The sequence below is a fragment of the Nomascus leucogenys genome, chromosome 5, assembly GCF_006542625.1.
Source record: "Nomascus leucogenys isolate Asia chromosome 5, Asia_NLE_v1, whole genome shotgun sequence".
NCBI classification, from domain to species: Eukaryota; Metazoa; Chordata; class Mammalia; order Primates; family Hylobatidae; genus Nomascus; species Nomascus leucogenys.
Window position 1 is genome coordinate 12,576,514 of NC_044385.1, and position 24,430 is coordinate 12,600,943.

Consider the following 24,430-nt stretch of genomic DNA (forward strand, 5'->3'; position numbering starts at 1 on the left):
GAAGCTACCTAAATGTCTATCAACAGATAAATGGATAAACAAAATGTAGTGTATACTTAAAACAGAGTATTATTCAGCCTTAAACAGGAAGGAAACTCAGACATGTGGGACAACATGAATGAACCTTGAGGACACTATGCTAAGAGAAATAAGCCAGGCACAAAAAGACAAAATATTGTATTCCACCTATATGAGGTGCCTAGAGTAGTCAAATTCATGGAAACAGACAGGAGAATGGTGGTCTCCAGGGGCTGGGGGAAGGAGAGAATGGAGGGTTGTTTAATGGAAGCACTTTCAGTTTTGCAAGTTCTGGAGAGGGATGGTACTGATAGTTGCACAAGAATGTGAAAATACTTAATACTACTGAACTGTATACTTAAAAATAGTTAAGATGATGCATTTTATGTCATGTATGTTTTATAGAAATACACATATGTGTATATATGTACACATATTTGTATAAACATATAGTCCTATAATTAAACTTTTTTTTATGCTGGGTGCAGTGGCTCACATCTGTAATACTGGCACTTTGGGAGGCCAAGGTGGGAGAACTGCTTGAGCTCAGGAGTTTGAGACCAGTCTGGGAAACATAGTGAGACCACATCTCTACTAAATTTTTTTTTTAATTAGCTGGACATGGTGGTATGTGTCTGCTCAGGAGGTTGAGGCAAGAGGATCACTTGAGCCCAGAAGATAGAGGCTGCTTTGAGTTATGATCTCACCACTGCACTCCAGCCAGAGCAACAGAGCAAGACTTTATTTCAATAATAATAATAATTTTTTAAAAAAACGCTTTCAAGACAAAGTTATCTCCAAATCCAGCTTCCATCACTATAGAGCATTCAGAACCAACAAGTCTTTGTGCTGTTGGACCTGCTGTGCTAGAGGGCTTCATGTCCATCAGATGAATATTAGCATTCCCTCTGAGTCTGTATGAGATTGGGCCTGATGCATCCTTCATAGCACTTGTCAAGGCACCACTCACGCCCAGATCTTCAGCACTGGTAGCATCCCCATTCTCATTAGATAGCACTGCCATTTTCCTCAGTCTCTCCTATCTTTTAGAGCAGCAGTCCCCAACCTTTTTGGCACTAGGAACTGGTTTCATGGGAGACAGTTTTTCCACAGGCGGTGGGGGACGGTTTGGGGATGATTCAAGCATTACATTTATTATGCACTTTATTGCTATTATTATTACATACTCACCATAATGTAGAATCAGTGGAAGCCCTAAGCTTGTTTTCCTGCAACTCGACAGGACAGGTGTTGGGAGACAGTGACAGATCATCAGGCATTAGATTCTCATAAGAAGCATGCAAGCTAGATTCCTTGCGTGCACAGTTGACAATAGGGTTCACGCTCCTTTGGGAATCTAAGGCCTCCGCTGATCTGACGGGAGGCGGAGCTCAGGCAGTAATGCTTGCTCGCTCACTTGCCACTCACCTCCTGCTGTGCAGCCCGTTTCCTAACAGGCCGTGGACTGGTACTGGTCCCTAGCAGGGGGTTGGGGACCCCTGTTTAAAGCACTGTTGAAAGACAGAACACTCACGATTTCACTCACCATGGAGACATCAGTGCGAGTCACCACTCTCCAAAGGTGATCTGCCTCCAAAATCTATCACTGGGATCCAAATGCTCTCTGCCAAGTTATAGTTTCTGGGTCAATATTCAGTCCTAGAATTCTGCTCAATTCTTTATCAGTGTGATAGAGTCAGATTCTCAATTCTCACTCTTAACAGCCTTCAGATTTGGGTATCAGACAACTTTCTTACTACACTGACTGAAGGTACCAAATGGTAAAAGGGGCCCCTGTCCCTCTGTGTCAGCTCATGGAATGCACAAACATCAGTAGCTGCCCCATAAAGAACACTAGGTCACCTGTGAGGCCGATGTCAAGCTCCGTAGGAACGACTGGGCAGTCTACTGCCTCGTATTTCAAAAGTTTCACCCTGAGAGGCTGTCAAACCTAAGCAAACCTAAGTAGGCACATACCATCATGTCCAGCTAATTAAAAAAAAAAATTTAATAGTGATGGGGGTCTCGCTATGTTTGCCAGACTGGTCTCAAACTCCTGAGCTGAAGCAATTCTCTCACCTTGGGAGCCTGACGAGGAGCTTGCACCAGCCCATTGTGGTTGTTCTTTATTCCCAGGACCTTTGGGGTTCTTCTAGTCACTGCCACATTGTGTTTTGTTGTTGTTGTTTGTTTTTTGAAACAGAGTCTCACTCTGTCACAAGCCCAGGCTGGGGTGCAGTGGCACGATCTCGGCTCACTGCAACCTCCGCCTCCCTGGTTCAAGCGATTCTCCTGCCTCAGCCTCCCGAGTAGCTGGGACTACAGACGTGCACCACCACGCCCAGCTAATTTTTTGTATTTTTAGTAGAGACGGGGTTTCACCATGTTGGCCAGGCTGGTTTCGAACTCCTGACCTCAGGTGATCCGCCCACCTTGGCCTCCCAAAGTGCTAGGATTACAGGCATGCCACTGCACTGGGCCAACTGCCACACTGTTTCTTTAGCCTCTGACTTGCTCAGAGATGACCTTCCTGTTCAGGATTATTGCCAGCACCATGGCCCGCGTGGTCTCCTGCCTCCTCTGGACTCTGCACATACATGTCTGTAACATGGGATCCAGCCAGCTGACTGAATTGAAATAACTTCCACACGGGGATGGCATGGTAGTGTGTCCAGAATTGGTGGGTTCTTAGTCTCACTGACTTCAAGAATGAAGCCGCGGACGCTCGCAGTGAGTGTCACAGTTTCTTAAAGGCGGCATGTCTGGAGTTTGTTACTTCTGATGTTTGGATGTGTTCGCGGTTTCTTCCTTCTGGTGGGTTCGTGGTCTCACTGGCTCAGGAGTGAAGCTGCAGACTTTCGCAGTGAGTGTTACAGCTCTTAAGGCAGCGCGTCTCGAGTTTTTCATTCCTCCCGGTGGGTTTGTGGTCTCGTTGGCTTCAGGAGTGAAGCTGCAGACCTTCGCGGTGTTACAGCTCATAAAGGCAGTGTGGACCCAAAGAGTGAGCAGCAGCAAGATTTATTGCAAAGAGCAAAGGAACAAAGCTTCCACAGTGTGGAAGGGGACCCCCAGGGGGTTGCCACTGCTGGCTCGGGCAGCCTGCTTTTATTCTCTTATCTGGCCCCACCCACATCCTGCTGATTGGTAAAGCCGAGTGGTCTGTTTTGACAGGGCGCTGATTGGTGCGTTTACAATCCCTGAGCTAGACACAAAGGTTCTCCACATCCCCACCAGATTAGCTAGATACAGAGTGTGGACACAAAGGTTCTCCAAGTCCCCACCAGAGTAGCTAGATACAGAGTGTCAATTGGTGCATTCACAAACCCTGAGCTAGACACAGGGTGCTGATTGGTGTGTTTACAAACCTTGAGCTAGATACAGAGTGCTGATTGGTGTATTTACAATCCCTTAGCTAGACATAAAGGTTCTCCACGTCTCCACCAGACTCAGGAGCCCAGCTGGCTTCACCCAATGGATCCCGCACGGGGGCTGCAGGTGGAGCTGCCTGCCAGTCCCATGCCATGTACCCGCACTCCTCAGCCCTTGGGTGGTCGATGGGACTGGGCACCGTGGAGCAGGGGGTGGCACTCCTCAGGGGAGGCTTGGGCCACACAGGAGCCCACGGGTGGGGGGGGGCAGGCATGGCGGGCTGTAGGTCCGGAGCCCTGCCCCGCCGGAAGGCAGCTAAGGCCGAGCAAGAAATCGAGCACAGAGCTGGTGGGCTGGCACTGCTGGGGGACCCAGCACACCCTCCACAGCCACTGGCCCAGGTGCTAAGCCCCTCACTGCCCAGGGCCGGCAGGGCCGGCCGGCAGCTCTGAGTGCGGGGCCGCTGAGCCCACGCCCACCCGGAACTCACGCTGGCCCACAAGCACGGTGCGCAGCGCCGGTTCCACCCGCGCCTCTCCCTCCACACCTCCCCGCAAGCTGAGGGAGCCGGCGCTAGCCTTGGCCAGCCCAGAAAGGGGCTCCCACAGTACAGCAGCGGGCTGAAGGGCTCCTCAAGTGCCGCCAAAGTGGGAGCCCAGGCAGAGGAGGCGCCAAGAGCGAGCGAGGGCTGTGAGGACTGCCAGCACAGTGTCACCTCTCAGTAGGAAAGAAGTTGCAGGGTTATTCAATCAATGTAAACTTAGAATTAAGAATAACTGGCTGGGCGCGGTGGCTCACGCCTGTAATCCCAGCACTTTGGGAGGCCAAGGTGGGTGGATCACAGGTCAAGAGATCAAGACCATCCTGGCCAACATGGTGAAACCCTGTCTCTACTAAAATTACTCTCTACTAAAAATAAGCCGGACGTGGTGGCGCATGCCTGTGGTCCCAGCTACTCGGGGGGCTGAGGCAGGAGAATCACTTGAACCCGGGAAGCAGGGGTTGCAGTGAGCTGAGATTGTGCCACTGCACTCCAGCCTGGGCAACAGAGCGAGACTCTGTCTAAAAAAAATAATAATAACTATGATGACCACTCTTTAAAAATGTAATTTTTATCATTCTTCTCAGAAATCTATATGACGTAAAAATAAATATTTGTCAGTAGTAGACTATGACAATCCTAGAAAATACTTACATTAAAATAGGGGAGGGAGAAGAGAGGAGAGTACAAATATGGCAACCTGTCAGTCCAAGGGTCTTTATTACAAATAACAGAAGCTTACCCTGGCTGAGTAAATACAAAAGGAATTTAGTTAGTTGGTTAGTTTCAACTTTAATTTTAGGTTCGAGGGGTACATGTGCAAGTTTGTTATGTGGGTAAATTGGATGTCAGTAGGGTTTGGTGTACCAGTGATTTCATCCCCCAGGTAGCCAGCATAGTACCCAATAGGTAGTTTTTCAGCCCTTACCTTCCTCCCCCCATCACCCCTCAAGTAGTGTGTCTCTCGTTCCTGGTATCTCTTGTTCCCATCTTTGTGACCATGTGTGCTCAATGTTTAGCTCCCTATTATAAATCAGAACATGTGGTATTTGGTTTTCTGTTCCCGCATTAATTCAATTAGGATAATGGCCACCAGCTGTATTCATATTGCTGCAAAGGACACAATTTCATTCATTTTTATAGCTGCATCGTATTTCATGGTGTATATATACTACATTTTCTTATCCAGTCCACTATTGATAAGCATCTAGGTTGATTATAAAAGGAACTTATTAAAGGGATTTTGAATAGCTTATAAAATTGCTGGAAAGTCTAGAGAAGCGGGCTTAAGATTCATCTTCTGGGAACAGCACTCAAAACCACACTGCAGAACAGTCTCAGGAGGGAACTGCTGCAATCACCACCCAGCACTACATGCTACAGTTTGTACCACTGTCACTCTGAGCCAGGAACTCAACCTTCTAGCCAGGGCCACTGCCACCAGAACAAAAGCTCCTAATGTCTTTCCCCTCAGATCATTCATCAAAGTCTGGCACATGTGTGTCAGATAGACAGAAACAAAGTCACATGTGCCAAGTTGCAAGAGATTCTGGGAAGGTGAATATTTAACGTTTTCAGATCTATTAAGAGAAATAATTGTTTCCCCACACGAGGACTCATAAAGTAGATAATTCCTCCAACCAGAGAAGGGGTTCAGTTGCTGGGGGAAAACATGCATGATAACTGCCCAGTATAGCCAATTTCCTCATATTTCATAGATGTGAATCAATCAATATAACTTCATTTCTGAAATTGATTAACATTATAAACATACTAAGACTATAAAGATAAAACACGCTTTTTTTCTTTTTTTTTTTTTGAGACAGAGTTTCACTCTGTCGCCCAGGCTGGAATGCAGTGGGGCAATTTCTGCTCACTGCAACCTCTGCCTCCGTGATTCACGCAATCCCAAGTAGCTGGGACTACAGGTGTGCACCACTATGCCTGGCTAATTTTTGTAATTTTAGTAGAGATGGGGTTTCACTATGTTGGCCAGGCTGGTCTCAAACTCCTGACCTCAAGTGATCCGCCCACCTCGGCCTCCCAAAGTGCTGGGATTACAGGTGTGAGCCATCGTGCCCAGCCTACACTTCTTAATTACTGGAGGACAAGAAATAAAGACCATGGAACATAAACTAGAAAACAAAAGAGAACGTAAAAGTTTCAGAAAACAAAGTAAGACAGCAGAAACAATACCAAATATATCTATCTTAATAGTAAGTGTTAAGTGGGAAAACTAATTTAGATTATCAGATTTAACCTTTAAAAAGAATATATTTTGCATTAGACATAGACCTAAAATAAAGCGACTCAGGTTGAATGTAAAAAGATGGGCAAAAATATACCAGATATATTCAATATGCACAAGATCTGTATGAGGAAAACTATAAAACACTGAGGAAAAAAAAATCAAACATCTAAGTAAGTGGAGAGATAGTCCATGTTTATGGGTAAGAAGACTCAATATAGTTAAAATAGCAGCTTTTCCCAACTTGATCTATAGAGTCAATGTGATCCCAATCAAAATCCCAGCAAATTTTCTTCATTTTTTTTTTTTTTTTTGAGACAGAGTCTTGCTCTGTTGCCCGGGCTGGAGTGTGCAGTGGTGCCATCTTGGCTCTCTGCAACCTCCGCCTCCCAGGTTCAAGCAACTCTCCTGCCTCAGCCTCCTGAGTAGTTGGGATTACAGGCCCACCTTGCCCAGCAGCTAATTTTTGTATTTTTAGTAGAGATGGGGTTTCACCATATTGGCCAGGCTGGTTTTGAACTGACCTCAAGTATTCCACCTGCCTCGACCTCCCAAAGTGCTGAGATTACAGGCATGAGCCACTGCGCTCCGCCCCCAAAATCCCAGCAAATTTTATCTTGTGGATATTGACAAAATGATTTTAAAGTTTATATGGAAAGCCAAAAGACCCAGAATAGCCTATAAAATACTGAAGGAGAAGAACAAAGTTGGAGAACGGACACTACCTGACTGAAAGACTTACTATAAAACTACAGTAATTAAGACAATGTGGTATTGGTGAAAGAGTAGACATGTAGGTCAGTGGAACAGAATAGAGAGCCCCAAAATAGACCCATGTAAATATAGCCAGCTGATCTTTGACAAAGGTCCAAAGCCAACACCATGAAGCAAAGATAGTCTTTTCAACAAATACCATAAGAACAACTGAACATCCACATGCAGAAGATGAATCTAGACTCAGGCCTTTTACATTTTATAAAAATTAACTCAAAATAAATTATAGACATAAATATAAAAGAAAACACTACAGAACTTCTAGAAGATGACATAGGAAATCTAAGTGACCTTGGGTTTGGCAATGAGTTTTTTAGATACAGTAGCAAAAGCACAATCCATGAAAGAAAAAGTAGCCAAGCTAGACTACAGTAAAATTTAAGACTTCAGTGAAAAGCACTGTTAAGGGAATGAACACAAGCCACATGCTGGGAGAAAATACCTGCCAAATACATACCTGATAAAAGACTTGTATCCAAAATATATAAAGGGCTGAGTGTAGTGGCTCTCGCCTGTAATTCCAGCATGTTGGGAGGATGAGGAGGGCAGATCACCTGAGGTCAGGAGTTCGAAACCAGCCTGGCCAATATGGTGAAACCCCATCTCTACTAAAAATACAAAAAGTAGCCAGGTATGGTGGCAGGCGCCTGTAGTCCCAGCTACTCAGGAGGCTGAGGTGGGAGATCCCTGGAACCCCAGAGCAAGACTCATCTAGAAAAAAATATATATAAATATATATATTTATATGTATAAAATATATAAAATATGTAATATATATTATAAAATATATATTATAAAATATATATTATATAATAAAATATAAAATATATATTATATAATAAAACATAAAATAAAATATATATTATATAATAAAATATATTATATAACATAAAATATAATATATAATATACAATATAATATATAATATATATTATATAATATACAATATAATATATAATATATATTATATAATATACAATATAATATATAATATAATGTAATGTATAATAAAATATATATAATATATTATATAATATATATTATATATATACAGAGAGAGAGAGTGCAAGAGAGCAAGAGAGAGAGAACCCTTAAAACACAACAATGAGAAAACAACCAACCACATTAAAAAATGGGCAAAATGGCCAGGCGCAGTGGCTCACACCTGTAATCCCAGCACTTTGGGAGGCCGAGGCGGGTGGATCACGAGGTTAAGAGATCAAGACCATGCTGGCTAACACGGTGAAACCCCATCTCTACTAAAAATACAAAAAATTAGCCGGGTATTGTGGCAGGCGCCTGTAATCCTAGCTACTCGGGAGGCTGAGGCAGGAGAATGACGCGAACCTATGAGGCAGAGCTTGCAGTGAGCCAAGATCACGCCACTGTACTCCATCCTGGTGACAGAGCAAGACTCCGTCTCAAAAGAAAAAAAAAAAAGGCAAAATTTCTGTTCAGACATGTCACCAAAGATGACATACAAATGGAAAATAAGCATATGAAAACATGTTCAACATCATATGTCATTAGAGATTACAAATTAATAAGATACCGCTACACACCTATTAGAATGGCTAAAATCCAAAAATCTGGCCATATTGAGGAAAGCTTATTAGGGTGAGCAATTCTAGAACTGGGATCAGATAAAAGGGGAAAACTCTTTGGATTAAATGAAAGAGTAGAACATGAGTAGTAGAAGAAGAAAATGAAAGTTGCACTTAGAAAAGGATCTCTTCTATTCATGGGGATGATCTGGTCAGGGCCATTGTGGGCATCTAATACCCTAATAATTTCTGAGAAACTTCCTCGTGTCTGTTTCTCAAATATCTTCTCTGTCCTACTAGAAAGTAGCCAAATGAATAATGGATTAATAACTCCGTGTGCTTACGTTTCAGTTGGCTTGTACTGCTATAACAGAGTACCACAGACTGGGTAATTTATGATGCACAGAAATTTACTAACTCATAGTTCTGGGGGTGGGGAAGGGGCTACCTCTGGTGAGGGGCTACTTGCGGTGTCACCCCACGACAGATGTGGAAGGGCAAGGAGAGAGGCAGAGAGAGAAAAAAGGGGCCAAACCCATCCTTTTATAAGGAGCCCAATCCCATGATAACAGCATTAGTCCATTCATGAGAACAGAGCCCTCATCACCTAATAACTTCTCATCAGGCCTCACCTCCTAACATGGTCACATTGTTTCCAGAACATACTTTTGGGAGACAGCACTTTCAAACCACAGCAATATATGATGGCATCCATTTAGCCACAAACCAGCAGGTGTTGCCATTCTCGTTTATAGGAGTCAAAGCTGAGTGGCTGGAGTGTCCACCTTATCCAGCATGGCAAACTTGCAAAATGATGGAAGTATGGATTTCTTTTTGGAAATTTGGGAAATATCAAAACTGAGAGATAGTCAGATGGGACAAACACTGACCTGTTGAAAGGGCTTGGTTAAGTCAAGGTCCAGGGTGGATCTAGATCAATCATATTCTAAACAAGTGAGGGCTTTGATATTCCTGTGCTGAAGAGTTGTCAGAACAGCGCTTACTCTTACTTAAGTTAATTTGGTGATACTACAACTGTCTTTCAAGCATCTTAGATTTAGCTCCCAATGTGCAATCAACTTTTGATGTGGACAAAAAGCCTACCCTGAAAGTAGTTAACAGTGGCTAGTCCACTGCTACGGACATTTGACTTAAGGATTCAGAGACGGACTCCGTTGAATTATTCTTTTATTCACACATATCGCCTACCCTCCTCTCTCTGGTTTCCACCTTCAGGTATAACCTAACCCACTCTCAGCTTGATGTTGCCTGTGGCCTAGGACCCACCCACTGAGTGGAAGCCTATCAGCCTATCCCCATACAGGCCATCCACCAACAAGTAAGAATTGCCCACATTGACCAGGAATAGTACAGAGTAGTTACTGGGATCCACTGAAAGCCATAATATGAAAGTATCTAGAGATTGCCCTTAGGAACTGGTGTGTGGGTCTCAAATACTTCCCAATGTTAGGAGAAAAAAAAAAAAAAGCACAAGAGTTCACCCTGCAGTGCTTGCTGAGAATTTAGAGGTGAGGTATATACCTGTAATGTCCCCAGGATCCCGCTGAGGATAAGCAGTATATGATATCTTCTAGTAGAGTGTGCACCAAATTCCACCTTGTAAAAATATACCATTATAGACCTTGTAAAATATATACCATTACACCATGCTGGCTGCAACCTGGCTGTGCCATTAACTGTAATCCTGCTTTGTTTTCTTGGAGTAGAAGGAGAAACAGGCAAAGCCAACCAAGATGCTTTTGATTCCCAGTAGTACTGTTAAATAGACCAGGATTGCTTAGAAATAGGTGTGGGTCTGTCTACTTCAGATGCAAAGGATAAATGCAGCGGGTGTCACAGCCAGAATAATAATTATGTCATCTGTCTTGTCATGGAATGTGACTATAGTAATTGCGGCATTTTCTCCCATCATTGAAGCTTGTAATTATAGTGCAACTAACAGGATTATGTGCTAACTTGGGCTGCTTTAATCACCTCTTTTACTCTGAAATGTGATGGTAAAATTCCGCAGTTGTTCCCAAGCTACCGATTCTTTTCAACATCTGTTGTCTTGTAACTCTAACAATTCAATACTAAGACGGAGAGGCGCAGAGATGCTCCAGGCATTTCATCACAGCGAACTTGAGGGAAAGCCGAATTCAGGCTTGATGAGAAAGGATACACAGTAAAGGAATTTTTAATTTTCTACCAGAATAAGATTTTCTCTTTGAAAGCAAATTGTCTACTTTATGTTCCAAAGATGGCAGATGTTTAATGGGATCTGGCGGTGTCTGCAACCCCTATTTGGTACGTGTTGAAGGAAACCTCCAACCATAAACGTCAATCTAGGGCTGATTAAGAAAACTCTCCCTCTCAGCGAAAGGAGCAGGCTTAGGTTAATTAATACCTGCATACCGAGCTATGTGTTGGGACACCACCTTTCATATGTCAGGCTCATTAAGACAGTCATTACCTATATTTATCTTTTCAGATCACATTAACAATAAACTTCAGAGGTTACCCAAGATACTTTGGTTATACAGGTTATATAGGACTCTGGACAGTATGTGAAAAGAGGGGGTGATGAAGGTGGAAAACTCCCTTGACTATTTTGCTGTAAGATGACTTATGCTCTATTAGATGCAGCTGTGCGTAAGTGGGCCATTCTTCACGGTGTTACATTTCAGTAATTCTGAGTACACTTAGGAAATTAACGTTGCATGGAACCAACCCAGATCCACACATTCGGGCTTAAACTGAGCACTTCTTGCTCGGCACTAATACTGGCTTCATTGTGTGTGCGTTCCTATTATATGGGTGCACAGACAGGACTCAGCAAGCCAGAGGGGTGTAGTTATAACTCAGCAAATGCAACTGTGATCTTAAAGCAACAAAAGGAGGCAATCTAAGAACAACTCGTTTTCTTGCAAGAAAAATTGTGGCATCAAGTACAGTATCACCTTTGGGAGGTGAGAGAAAAATTCCTAGATGAGACTTGCTTAGACCTGGCAAGGCCAGACCATTAATAGCATAATTGTTAGGGTGTTGCAGACACTGGGCTGTAAGGGAAGAAGTTACTCTGCTATGGAGTGGAACGTGGGCCCAACCTGACCTCTCCCCGACTGAGCTGTCCCCCACAGCCCCAACATTTTTTGAGCCCACTCCTTTAATGCTTGGCCATGATGTACAGGATGTACTGGTTGACAGTGCAGCTTCCCCAGTGAGGCGCCCCCTTGAGGTTGTTCCCAGAGAATGAAAAGAATCGAACTGGCCCATGATGGATGTTGATAAACACCTGGACAGGTAAACTGATCAAGGGGAGAAAAGCTGTCGTGACAGTTTAGCCAGCCAACTTCTGACTAGCTGGATCGTATGTGTAGACAGAAGGGGATTGGCAGGTCACAGCCTAGAGGAAGGGGTGTCTTGGAGACCACAGTGGCCGTGTCCATCCCGCACTTCTCAGGGCTGGGGGAAAGGGGGTGAGTCTCAGCTGAGGACACCTCCTGTCTCTAGGTTAAATTAAATGACCTAAGACACTCTAGGTGGGAGACTCTCCTTCTTCTGGTCCTGTGAGCTGCCAGGTAGTTGATCCACAAGGATCTCTCCTCTTGTGCACTTGCTGGGCAGGTGAGAAAGTTCCAGGCCACTTGAGAATTACGGGTCTCATTGTCAATTAACAAAGCAGCTGCTGTAGTATAGTGGCTGAGTATAGATTCTGTATACAGTGTAGATTATAGATTCTGTGTCGAGTGTAGATTCTGTGTAGTATAAAAGAGGTCCCCAACCCCCGGGCCATGGACCAGTACCAGTCTGTGGCCTGTTAGGAACCGGGCCGCGTAGCAGGAGGTGAGCACTGGGTGAGCAAGCGAAGCTTCATCTGTATTTACAGGTGCTCCCCATTGCTTGCATTACTGCTTGAGCTCTGCCTCCTGTCAGATCAGCAGCTGCGTTAGATTCTTAGAGGAGCACAAACCCAATTGTGAGCTGCACGTGTGAGGGATCTAGGTTGCAAGCTCCTTATGAGAATCCTGTGTCTGATTATCTGTCACTGTCTCCTATCACCTCCAAATGGGACCATCTAGTTGCAGAAAAACAAGCTCAGGCCTCCCATTGATTCTGCATTATGGTGAATTGTATATAATTATTTCATTATGTATTACAATGTAATAGTAATAGAAATAAAGTGTACAATAAATCGAATGCACTTGAATCATCCGGAAACCATCCCCCCACCCCCAGTTCGTGGAGAAACTGTCTTCCACGAAACCACTCCCTGGTGCCAAAAAGGTTGGGGACGGCTGTAGTACAGTATAGCTTAGCTTCAAACTCTGGCTGTCTCTTTTTTTTTCTTTTTCGAGACAGAGTCTCACTCTGTCTCCAGGCTGGAGTGCAGTGGCGAGATCTCGGCTCACTGCAACCTCTGACTCCCTGGTTCAAGCGATTCTCCTGCCTCAGCCTCCCAAGTAGCTGGGATTACAGGCATGGGCCACCACGCCCAGCTATATTTTGTATTTTTAGTAGAGACAGGGTTTCACCATGTTGGCCAGGATGATCTTGAGCTCCTGATCTTGTGATCTGCCTGCCTCGGCCTCCCAAAGTGCTGGGATTACAGTTGTGAGCCACCGTGCCCGGCCCTGGTTTCCTCTCTTAATAGATGAGTGACCTTCTTAACCTTTGTGCCTCAGTTTCCTCATCTATAAAGTGGCTTTAAGAATAGTACTTATGTATACTTGAAAATTGTTTGGCAGACTCAGTGGCTCATGCCTCTAATCCCAGCACTTTGAGAGGCCAAGGCGGGCAGATCACCTGAGTTCAGGAGTTCGAGATCAGCCTGGCCAACATGGTGAAACCCCATCTCTACCAAAAATTTAAAAATTAGCCAGGCATGGTGGCAGGAGCCTGTAATCCCAGCTACTAGAAGGCTGAGGCAGGAAAACTGTTTGAACCCAGGAGGCGGAGGTTACAGTGAGCTGAGATCGCCCTACTGCACTACAGTCTGGATGACAGAGTGAGACTCCGTCTCAAAAGAAAAAAGAAAATTGCTAAAAGAGTAAATTTTATGTTTTTAACCACAAAAAAAATTATGTGAGGTAATGGATGTGTCAGTTATCTTGATTTAGCCATTCTATAATGTATACAGGTATCAAAACATCATGTTGTACACCATAAATATATTCCATTTTTATTTGTCAATTATAAATAAAGAATTGTACTTTTTTTTTTTTTTTAAGAGACAGGGTCTTGCTCTGCCACCCAGGCTGGTGTGCAGTGGTGCAATCACAGCTCACTGCAGCCTTGAACTCCCGGACTCAAGTGATGTCCCTGCCTCAGCCTCCCAAGTAGCTGGGACTGCAGGTGTGCACCATCGTGCCTGGCTAATTTTTTCATTTTGTGGTAGAGTCTTGTTATGTTGCCCAGGCTAGAATCGTACTTATCAGAAGAATTAAATGACATAGTACATCTGATGCATGTAGCACAGTACTGGCACCTGAGAAGCACTCAGTAAATGTAAATGTTAGCTTCTATTTGTATTATGGTTTTATCCAGCTGCCTCCTGAGCTTGTTTAATATGGGTCAGCCACAAGAGATGATCTATTCTGAGTGTGCCAGGAAATCGTGTTTCTGGGCCCAGAAGTCCAGTGGTTGCCCTCTGAAGAAAGGGGACAGATTCACCAAGGTGTCCGCTACTGTGTGGGACTGGACAGGTTGTCAGATGCCCCATCTCCCGGCCTCTCATCATGGATCCACAGTGGCGTGCAGGTGTTCTTTTGTGACATTTCATCACACATGGATTACTATAGTGACTTCATCATGTTTGAGATCACAGTGAGATCCTCTAGAGGGCAAAACTCTCGCCTCGTTCTTTCCCTTGCATCCTCTGAATTCGCTAAAGGGTAGATAGTGAATACTTCCTGAATGACATAACGAGGATTGTAGAGAATTCAGATGAAACTGGAGCATGTCCAAAAAAAATGAAGTAGATGGGAAAAGTGAAAACTAGAAAACTGGAGAGGGCATGATAGTCAGACGAGACATTCTTTTTTTTTTTTTTTTTTTTTTTTTTTTGAGATGGAGTTTCACTTTTGTTGCCCAGACTGGAGTGCAGTGGCACAATCTCAGCTCATTGCAACTTCCAACTCCCGGGTTCAAGCGATTCTCCTGCCTCAGCCTCCTGAGTAGCTGGGATTACAGGCACCCGCTACCACGCCCAGCTAATTTTTTGTATTTTTTGTAAAGATGGGGTTTCACCATGTTGGCCAGGCTGGTCTTGAACTCCTGACCTCAGGCGATCCACCCGCCTTGGCCTCCCAAAGTGCCGGGATTACAGGTGTGAGCCACTGCGTCCAGCCGAGCCATTCTTAAACAGAACTCCCAGAAGAGCTCACTGGAGTCAGGGGCCTAGACAGCAAACCCAGAGGACAGTGGCTCCTAGAGGAGGAATGTGGTTGTTCCAACACTGCAGCCCTTGTGTGCGCTGCCCAGGCAGCAGTGAAGACCACTGCCCAGGGGTTGCCAGAGGGGCCACTGGATGAATTTAGTGGCTGTCCTAACATGGTGGCCATGAGGGAGACCCCAGACCTCAGCAGCTTCTGCATCTCTGGGCATGGTGAGAAGCCAGGAGTGGAAACTAAGGAGGTCATGACTCCAGCAGTTGGGGAGGGCACTTGGCTTTCCTTAGAAGGTGGCAGCAAGGGAGGGCTCAATCTCCCAAGCCCAACGGCTTTGAGTTGCAGCACTCACCATGTGATTCCATTCTCTTGTGTGTCCATCACAGCCCTGTGGGCCTCAGAGTCCATTTCCCTAAGCCTGTGCCCTAGCTCCTTGTGATGGCTTCACAGGCCCCCAACAGGCTCAGTTTGCCCCTGGGCCTCACCCATCTGGGAGATTCCTATATGGGCGTCCTGTAAACCACTGCAAACTTCAAACACTCCTATTCAACTCAACATACACGTTTTTAGGATCTTAAATACCGACCATGCTGTTAAAGGTAGAATCATAGACGTTTTAGAGTAAATTGGGACCTTAGAGCTCTCCAACACTCCTGAATTTTACAAATGAGGGAAGTGAAGCTCAGAAAGGTTGAGCTACTTACCTGAGTCCTGATGTTCACAGGAACTCATTTCTCCACGCCACATTCTTAACAGATGTAGGCTTTGTCAGGATTTAGATTGACTCATCTGCTAAACTTCAAGTTGGTTAATTTGAGTGATGTGTTTAGTTGATTCATTGTATATCTCTGCTGGAATTATTTCTAGCCATTGCTAAAGCGGTTAGGTCTGGACCGAAAATCAGAAGAATCTCTGTAAAATGTTGAAAGATGAGCCAATTTTTAAAACCCAGAAGGGAATGTGTATGGCCTGTGTAGCTGGAGGCTTCTGAACATTTTTTTTCTTCATCTGTGGAACATTTTTATCATTCTGGGGAAGATTTAGACATTGAATGTACTGAAAGGGTTTCATTTGACTGCTATGTATTTACCCCTGCCGGTAATCCTCTAATAAACACTCGCAGGCAGAACAGCCTAATTGGCAGGAGGAGTTAATGCACAGGCCATTTATTTGCCAAGCGCATGACACAGACCGTGAACAAAATAAGCTGGTAACTGCCTCTCCCTCTTAGCAAATGCTTGTCCGCACCCCGCCCTCTCCTAGCTTGCTCTTCCTCTGGGCTTGAGCTTGGGGACAGTTCGATGCACAACTGCCATGCGCCAGCAGGCTTCAGATCAGCCTGGAAAGAAATGGAAGGGAAAGAACTTTCTGGTCAGGAGCACCTCTCTCCGCAGGGGAGTGGCCACCCCAAGTTAAAACATGTGTGCTGGCCGGGCATGGGGGCTCATGCCTGTAATCCCAGCACTCTGGGAAGCCGAGGTAGGCAGATCACCTGAGGTCAGGAGTTTGAGACCAGCCTGGCCAACATAGTGAAACCCCATCTCTGCTAAAAATACAAAAATTAGCTGGGCATGGTGGGTGCCTGTAATCTCAGCTACTTGGGAGACTGAGGCAGGAGAATCACTTGAACCCGGGAGATGGAGGTTGCAGTGAGTGGAGATCATGCCACCGCACTCTAGCCTGGGCAACAGAGCGAGACTCTGCCTCAAAAAAAAATAACTAAAAATGAAAAGTAAATAAAAATAAGACGTGTGCTTATAAAACATAGCTAAATACAAGTTCTGTTGAGGAGGATGAAGTGTCTCTCTGTGTTGGTCACAAGAGTGGATTGCAATAAAACAACTAATAATGATAATAAATATGATCACACTGGCTTGGCCAGGGGCTGCCTTCTGCTTTATTCTTCCAGAAACGGTTTAGCAAAGGCATTGTGAGACCACTGTCCTGGAACCTCTACTCCTCACCTACTCGAGAATATAACAAGGCTGTCTGGGCCTCCTGCCGGCCTTCAGTCCTGTCTCCATGCTGACCTACCATGCGAGGGCAGCCTCCCCTTCTTGGAGACACGCTTCGAATCAGTCTCCTAGGTTTGCACAAACCCTCCCTCCAGCCTGGGCATGACCTTGTCGTAGGCTGTGCATGCAATACAGCCTACCCTAGGGCTTGTCCCTGCTGTACGTGGACACCTCTTCCCTGGACTCACTCTGCGGACAGGCCTTTAACCGAGCGCCTGTGCTCTGTGCCCTCACAGGTCTCCCAGGCAGCTGCAGACCTCCTGGCCTACTGTGAAGCTCACGTGCGGGAAGACCCTCTCATCATTCCAGTGCCTGCGTCAGAAAACCCCTTTCGCGAGAAGAAGTTCTTTTGTACCATTCTCTAACTCCGTGTGTGATGAAAACGTCTCCTTTTCTGACCTTCAAAGTCCCCTGTAGAGACCATGCATGCTCTAAGCCTTAGGGAGTGAGACCAACACCCATCCCTCCCCAGCCAACGGTGGCCGGGGCTTGTCTTATGTTTTCATCTGTTTTCTTCGTGGCATTCAATTGCATTTTTTTCCTTTTCATTTTCATGTTATTTTCATTTTTGGCAAAGAAAATCAAAATTTTCATAGCCAAATAACAAATGGGCCATGTAAAAATAAGTCTGGACTTAAGAGTTTAAAATTTTTAAACATCAATTTCCAAATTTATATCATATTAATACATTTCAGTGGATAATTTATTTAAAAAAAACTATGCCTAAATATCCCTTATTTGCAATATTCAGTATCAAATTAGAGCATTTTGACCAACTGAAACATAACGTTTTCATCTCCTTTCCTGGAGAAAGCAGCTGCAGAGGTTCTGTATTTCCTGCATTTCCATCATCCTAGTAAAAAGACAACAACCCACAGGATTGGAATGGTTTTCTTTTGTTTGTTGTTGTTGTTGTTTTGAGACGGAGGCTGGAATGCAATGGCGTGACCTCAGCTCACTGCGACCTCCACCTCCTGGGTTCCAGCTATTCTCCTGACTCAGCCTCCTGAGTAGCTGGGATCATAGGCACCCGCCACCAAACCCAGCTAATTTTTTGTATTTTTAGTAGAGATGGGGTTTCACCGTGTCGGCCAGGCTGGTCTCCAACTCCTGGCCTCAAGTGATCTGCCCACCTTGGCCTCCCAAAGCACTGGGATTACAGGTGTGAGCCAGTGCACCCAGCCATATGTCTGTTTTAGAGTGAGGGGAAACTGAGGCACAAAGAGTTTATGTAGTTTGCCCAAGGTTACACATGGTAAGCAGAAAAACTGGGATTTGAGGGCAGGCAGCCCGGCCCCAGAGTTCCCTTAGCCCCCTGAACAGTGCTACCTTCCAGGTCTACCTGTTTGCAGGTAGGGAGACCCACAGACTATCTTAACTGCACACCGTGAAGCAAACACCTTTGTTGCACCAACCCATGGTCCACACCTTTGTTGCAGCAACCCGTGGCACACTTCACTTCCCACATTCTCCAGGAGGAAGCCGTATTCTGGCAGTTTAAGGAAGGTGATTCATGGATGCCCCCAGGAAAGGCTAGACATCGATGAATTAGCTCTTGGATTGTCTAAGATCAACCTGAAGGCCCTACCTAAACCAAACTGATATGACCCCGATGAAAGAGGAGAATACACAGTGGGAGCAGAGCTCTTTGTGTAAGTTTGTTCTATTCTGTTTGTTTGGGAACTGCCTCTCTCCCTAGTTCTGACAGAGACTTGCTATGTGATAGAGAACAGGCCATTTGTGCCTGAAATGTTCTAACCTGCAAATTGGGTTTAATGGTAATTATCCTGCCTTTCTGTCTGGGAGGAAACAGAGATGCTACATAGATGAAAGCTCTGATTATCATTTAAAACAAATAAATGTACTAAATGCCATGGTATAATATAGGGAAGAATGGATGACTTCAAAGAGACCATGGTTCCGTTGGATGCATAAAATTGCCTGCAAAGAGGCAAATATAATTTCCAGATCAATTAATGACTTGCTGCCCGCGTAAATGGATTTAGGACATTTTTGTTCCTTGCATCTTTTGTTAAAACTCATTCTTAGCTTCATGATCAGCTCACTAATAATACCCGTGTTGTTAAGATGCTCAAACTAGAGCAGAATTGTATGCTGGATGTGACGCGAAGACCTCAGATCCTTTGATAGTGCAGTTATGACCAGGATCTCTTTATTCTGTGGTTCACATCAACATCATTAACCCGATGAAGCAAAGCACAAGTCATAAAGGCACATCAGAGAAGCCGAGAAAGTGGGGCAGTACAGAGAGCATCAAAATCAGGTCAAATAAATGCTGCTTTCCTCTTCCACCAAACCTTCTCCCTGTTGTTTTTACACGTCCCGTCCCTCCAGATTCAGCCTCCCTTTTGTTCTCTCTACTTTTCCTTTTCCTCCTCTCTTCCTTACCTTCCCCTGTGAGATGCTTTTCTGTCCTTTTACTGCACCTCTTCCAGACCTATGGCATTTGGGGATGGGTCACCCTTCCTAGAGTGATCCTGAATCCAGCTGCCTCTTCTTTTTTTGTTTTTGTTTTTGAGACAGAGTCTCTCTCTGTCGTCCAGGCTGGAGTGCAATAGCGCAATCTTGGCTCACTGCAACCTCCGCCTCCCGGATTCAAGCGATTCTTGTGCCTCAGCCTCACGAGGAGCTGGGATTGCAGGCGCCCGCCACCACACCTGGCTAATTTTTGTATTTTTAGTAGAGACGGAGTTTCGCCATGTTGGCCACGTTGGTCTCGAACCCCAGACCTCAAGTGATCCGCCCGCCTTGGCCTCCCAAAGTGCTGAGATTACAGGCATGAGCCACCGCGCCTGGCCTAGTTCCCTCTTCTTAGGTGCAGACTTCTGCACATGAGCTGTGAGATGCACAGACATGTCACTGAGCTCCCCCACTCTGTCAGTGGAAGATGAATGGAATAAGCCTGCTTGCATTGTGGAGTGCAGCTGTGGGGACAGCCCCCGTTTTTGTTTTTCAGCTTAACTGTCCAGCATCTCCCCTCCCTTCCTATAGCAGGGACATATGCCTCAGATATAAACTTAGTGGTGTGCAGTACCCACCGTGGAAGCTGAAGAAGGGAGGTATTCCCTGTCTCTCAGGCATACCCCGCTTCCAGCCCCAGACCAGTTGGGAAGTGGTCATTGACCTGGGGTGGATTACCTGGACCCTTGCTTGGGGCTATGAGCCTGGAGAATGTGACACAGAAATGAAGGGATGCTGAGACTCATTTCAAGGAAGCCACCGTGGTCCGTGGTTGGTAGTCATGCAGCAAGGCAGGGTAGGTAGGGCTGGCAGGCTGCAGGGATGGTGTGTCCACTGGTAGCAATGTCCAGGGATGGCAGGGTCCTGGGAATGTCATTTCTGCTCTACTCCTTGGACTCGCTGAGCTGTCTCCGCCTCCACCTATCTTCCTACAGACCTCCCTTCTAGTTTTCTGTCAATTCTTTGAGCCAGCAAACTCCATCCAGTACATTCTTTTTTCTTTCATGAAATAGCCTGAGTTGGATGTAAATGTATATGACCTAACAATTCCACCCCTAGGTGTATACCCAACAGAAATGTGTACATGTGTTCATCCAGAGACACGCTCTAAATCTTCACAAAAACACTCTTCATAATAACCCCGAACAGGAAAGCACCCAAATGCCTGTGTTGGCTGGATAAGCACATTAGGGTATATTCACACGATGGAATCCCAGACTGCAATGGGAATGAGCTGCAACTCCACCCCCAACTTGGAGTGTATTCACCAACCCTAGCGTTGAACGAGAGAAAGCAAAAACGCACCATAGGATTCCATTTATATAAAGTTTAAAACCCAGCAAAACTCATCCATGCAGTTGCAAGTAGAGATCGGTCCTAAGAAGACAGTAACCAGAAGGGGGGCATGAGGTGGTGCTTCTGGGGTGTTCTGTTTCTTGATCTGGTTGCCGGTTACCTGGGTGCATTCCGTTTGTGAACATTCTTGGAGCTGTACACTTTTGATTTGGGCACTTTTCTGTGTGTATGTTATACTTCAATAAAAAGTTGGGCTTTGTGACTAGCAATCAAGAATCCTACTTTTTTTTGGCACTTTGCTCAAATGTTTACTCCTCTTTAGATATCATTAACATTACATTAATGATAACTAACATCTCTAGTGGGGCATTTTAAGAGCATGCTTGACGTTTTAAAATACAAACTATGATCCTCAGCTATCTGGATGGAGAATAGGCCGTCAGCACCACACGGGTAGGGCCCTGTGAACAAGATGCGCAAATGCTGTGGAATTTGTGTCTTTTGGGAAGACAGTGAGGAATCCCACTGGGAGTTCCCACTTGATGGCAGAGATGTCCTCTCAGGCTCTCCTGCCTTCTGACCATCAGGAATGGATGGAGGAGATGGCCTGCTGCAAAACCCTATCATCAGACACCACCGTTGGGGAGGGAGCCTCAGCACAGGCCCCAGGGGCTCTTCTATGACACCTGTGAATGCAAGCTCAGATGCCCAGGTCACCCAGCCCATAGGTATTAATACACTGGGGCCAGAATACCGATAGCCACGCCTTGCTCCTTCCACTCTGCTTCTGAACCACGGATTGTTTCTGAGCATCTCCCAGGGTGTCTCCCTTGTTCTCAGCTACCAAGCAGCCTCTGCCGTCTCCCTGTGGCAGCTCTGACATGTTGAGTTCCAGGGCAATCACAGAGCAGCTTCACACTGGGGCCCCACGACGTGAGTCAAAAGGGCTTGCCTCTGATCCTGAGCTCCAGCTCCCGTGGAACTCAACTACAAATCTGCGAATTGCCAGCAGCCCCCCTGCTGCTGGGAGCCAGGGGAGGGAGCAAACCAAAGGGCAGAAGGAAGTTTGTTCTGGTGATTCTTCAGATTTGAGATGAAAATAATAAGAGTAATAACAAGCAACATTGATCTGATGTCAGAGGTGTGTGAACCAAAGCAACTCCATCTTGAATAGGGGCTGGGTAAAATGAGGCTGAAACCTACTGGGCTGCATTCCCAGATGGTTAAGGCATTCTAATGAGATAGGAGGTCTGATGAGATAGGAGGTCAGCACAAAATACAGGTCGTAAAGACCTTGCTGATAAAACAGGTCGCAGTAAAGAAGCTGGCTAAATCCTAGCAAAGCCAAGACGGCCACAAGAGTGACCTCTCTGGTTGTCCTCAGTGCTACACTGCCATCAGCGCCATGACAGTTTACAAATGCCGTGGCAACATCAGGAAGTCACCCTATATGGTCTAAAAAGGGGAGGCATGAATAATCCACCCCTTGTTTAGCATATACTCAAGAAATAACCATAAAAATGGGCAACCAGCAGCCTTCAGGGCTGCTCTGTCTATGGAGTAGCCATTCTCTTATTCCTTTACTTTCTTAATAAACTTGCTTTCACTTTGCACTGCGGACTCACCCTGAATTCTCTCTTGCGTGAGATCCAAGAACCCTCTCTTGGGGTCTGGATTGGGACCCCTGTTCTGTAACACTGAGAAGAACATGGATGATAGCAATCCATTAGATAGAATTATTCACACTTACATCTCCTCAGCTCTTCAGGGGGTAAGACACCAGATCATGGGCAGGTTTTTTTGCTTTTTGGTTTTTTCTTGAGACGGGATCTCACTCTTGTTGTGCAGGCCAGAGTGCAGTGACGCCATCACAGCTTACTGCAGCCTCAAGCTCCTGGGCTCAAGCGATCCTCCAGCCTCAGCCTCCTGAGTAGCTGGGACTACAGGTGCATGCCACCATGCCAGGCTAATTTTTTTTTATTTTTTTGTAGAGACAGGGTCTCACTATGTTGCCTGGGTTAGTCTTGAACTCCTGCGCTCAAGCAGTCCTCCCACCTCTGCCTCCCAAGCACTGGGATTACAGGTGGGAGCCACCGCGCGCTGCCATGGGCTGTTTTCATGAAAGATAAGAGGATGCCCTCTACCCCCCAGCTTCCAGCCACATCTCTTGGGTGGCACACTGCTCCACCGTCCCCAGGATGTAGGCCCAGAGCATCAGAGGTGGAGGATGAGCTGGGCGTCTGCCCAGTTTTAATGCTTTTGTTGATGTGTGGACAAAATAGGGACACACTAGTACCATCCTGCATTCCATCTGGTTTCTAGGAAAACCCTCACAACTTGATTCAGTTTCAGCTATACATAATTTACTAACTTGTAAATGTTCAAACCCACATACAATCATTAACCGCATGCTAGTATTGTGGCCACTACTTCAAAGATTCCCTAGTGACCCAGGGTGGCCTCCAAGGCCCTGCCTGCCCTGACTCCTGCTTACTCTCCAGCATCACTTTCACACCTCACTCCCCCTGAAAACCCTGTGCTCCATCCACGCTGGTCATGATTCAAGCCCACCTACTAGCCACGCTCCCTGCTGCCACAGGGCCTTTGCACCTGCAGCTTCCTCTGCCCGGCACACTCTTCCCTCCTCTCTTTGCCAGATGGACTTATTTGGTAGATCTGACTCAAGCATCACTGAAGACTCAAGCCTTCTCTGACCTCTCTGAGGAGGTCAAATCTATCTCTAGGTTCTTATTCACTGTGAGGCTCTCCTTTGAGGACCTTGTCATGTTTGCAGTTTTACATTTGTGTAAGTGATGACTCAAGGAAGATCTGTCTCCCCCACGATGCCGTAAACCCTCTGAGGGCCAGGGTTCTAGATGTGAAAGGAAAAGAAATCTCCCCGAAATCACTAAGCCAGAGGGAAGGGTCAAGCTGGGAACTGCCTTGGGCGAACCTGCCTCCCACTCTATTCCTAAATAAGATAGCTACATACACCCCCTACCCCCCACCACCACCACCCCGGCAAGCCCTGCACTCCCACACAATTTGCCCACAAGGAAATTCCTTGCAGACAAAGGACAGGCAGAAGTCAAAGGCATCCCTCTGCTCATGTGAGACAAATGCACATCTGATTTGCTTGCTCTGCCCTATTGTTTCACTAAGCCAGACTAAGGCATAAGTGACTATTCCTGTAAATCAGCAGACCCAACCTTTTTGGCACCAGGGGTTGGTTTTGTGGAAGACAGTTTTTCCACGGATGTGGGGTGGGGGGGATGGTTTCAGATGAAACTGTTCCACCTTGGATCATCAGGCATTAGTTAGCTTCTCATAAGGAGCAACCTAGATCCCTCCCGTGCACCGTTCACAATAGGGTTCACCCTCCTATGAGAATCTAATGCCACCACAGATCTGGCAGGAGGTGGAGCTCAGGCGGTAATGCTCACTGGCTGCTTACCTCCTGCTTCCTAACAGGCCACAGACCCATACTGGTCCTCAGACTAGGGCTTAGGGGCCCCTGCTGTAAACTGTTTATTCAGTGAAGGCTAATCAGAAACTCAAAAGCATGCAACAGTGTGTCTCTTATCTACCTAGGACCTGGAAGGCCCATCCCCACTTTGAGTTGTCTTGCCTTTCCGGACTGAACCAATGTACATCTGACATATATTGATTGGTATCTCGTGTCTCCTTAAAATATATAAAATCAAGCTGTGCCCCGACCACCTTGGGCATATGTCGTCAGGAGCTCCTGAGGCTGT

The 24,430-nt window shown here is 45.8% G+C and overlaps 1 protein-coding gene across 1 annotated transcript in view; it reads left to right on the forward strand.

The window, feature by feature from the left end:
- GNG4 (G protein subunit gamma 4) overlaps nt 1-17,771 on the forward strand; it is a 101,897-nt gene extending 84,126 nt beyond the window's left edge. The window contains exon 4 of the mRNA XM_012506462.2: nt 17,135-17,771. Coding sequence (XP_012361916.1) covers nt 17,135-17,263 — 129 coding nt within the window. The 3' untranslated portion in view covers nt 17,264-17,771. The remainder of the gene's footprint in view (nt 1-17,134) is intronic.
- The last annotated feature ends 6,659 nt before the right edge of the window (nt 17,772-24,430 follow it).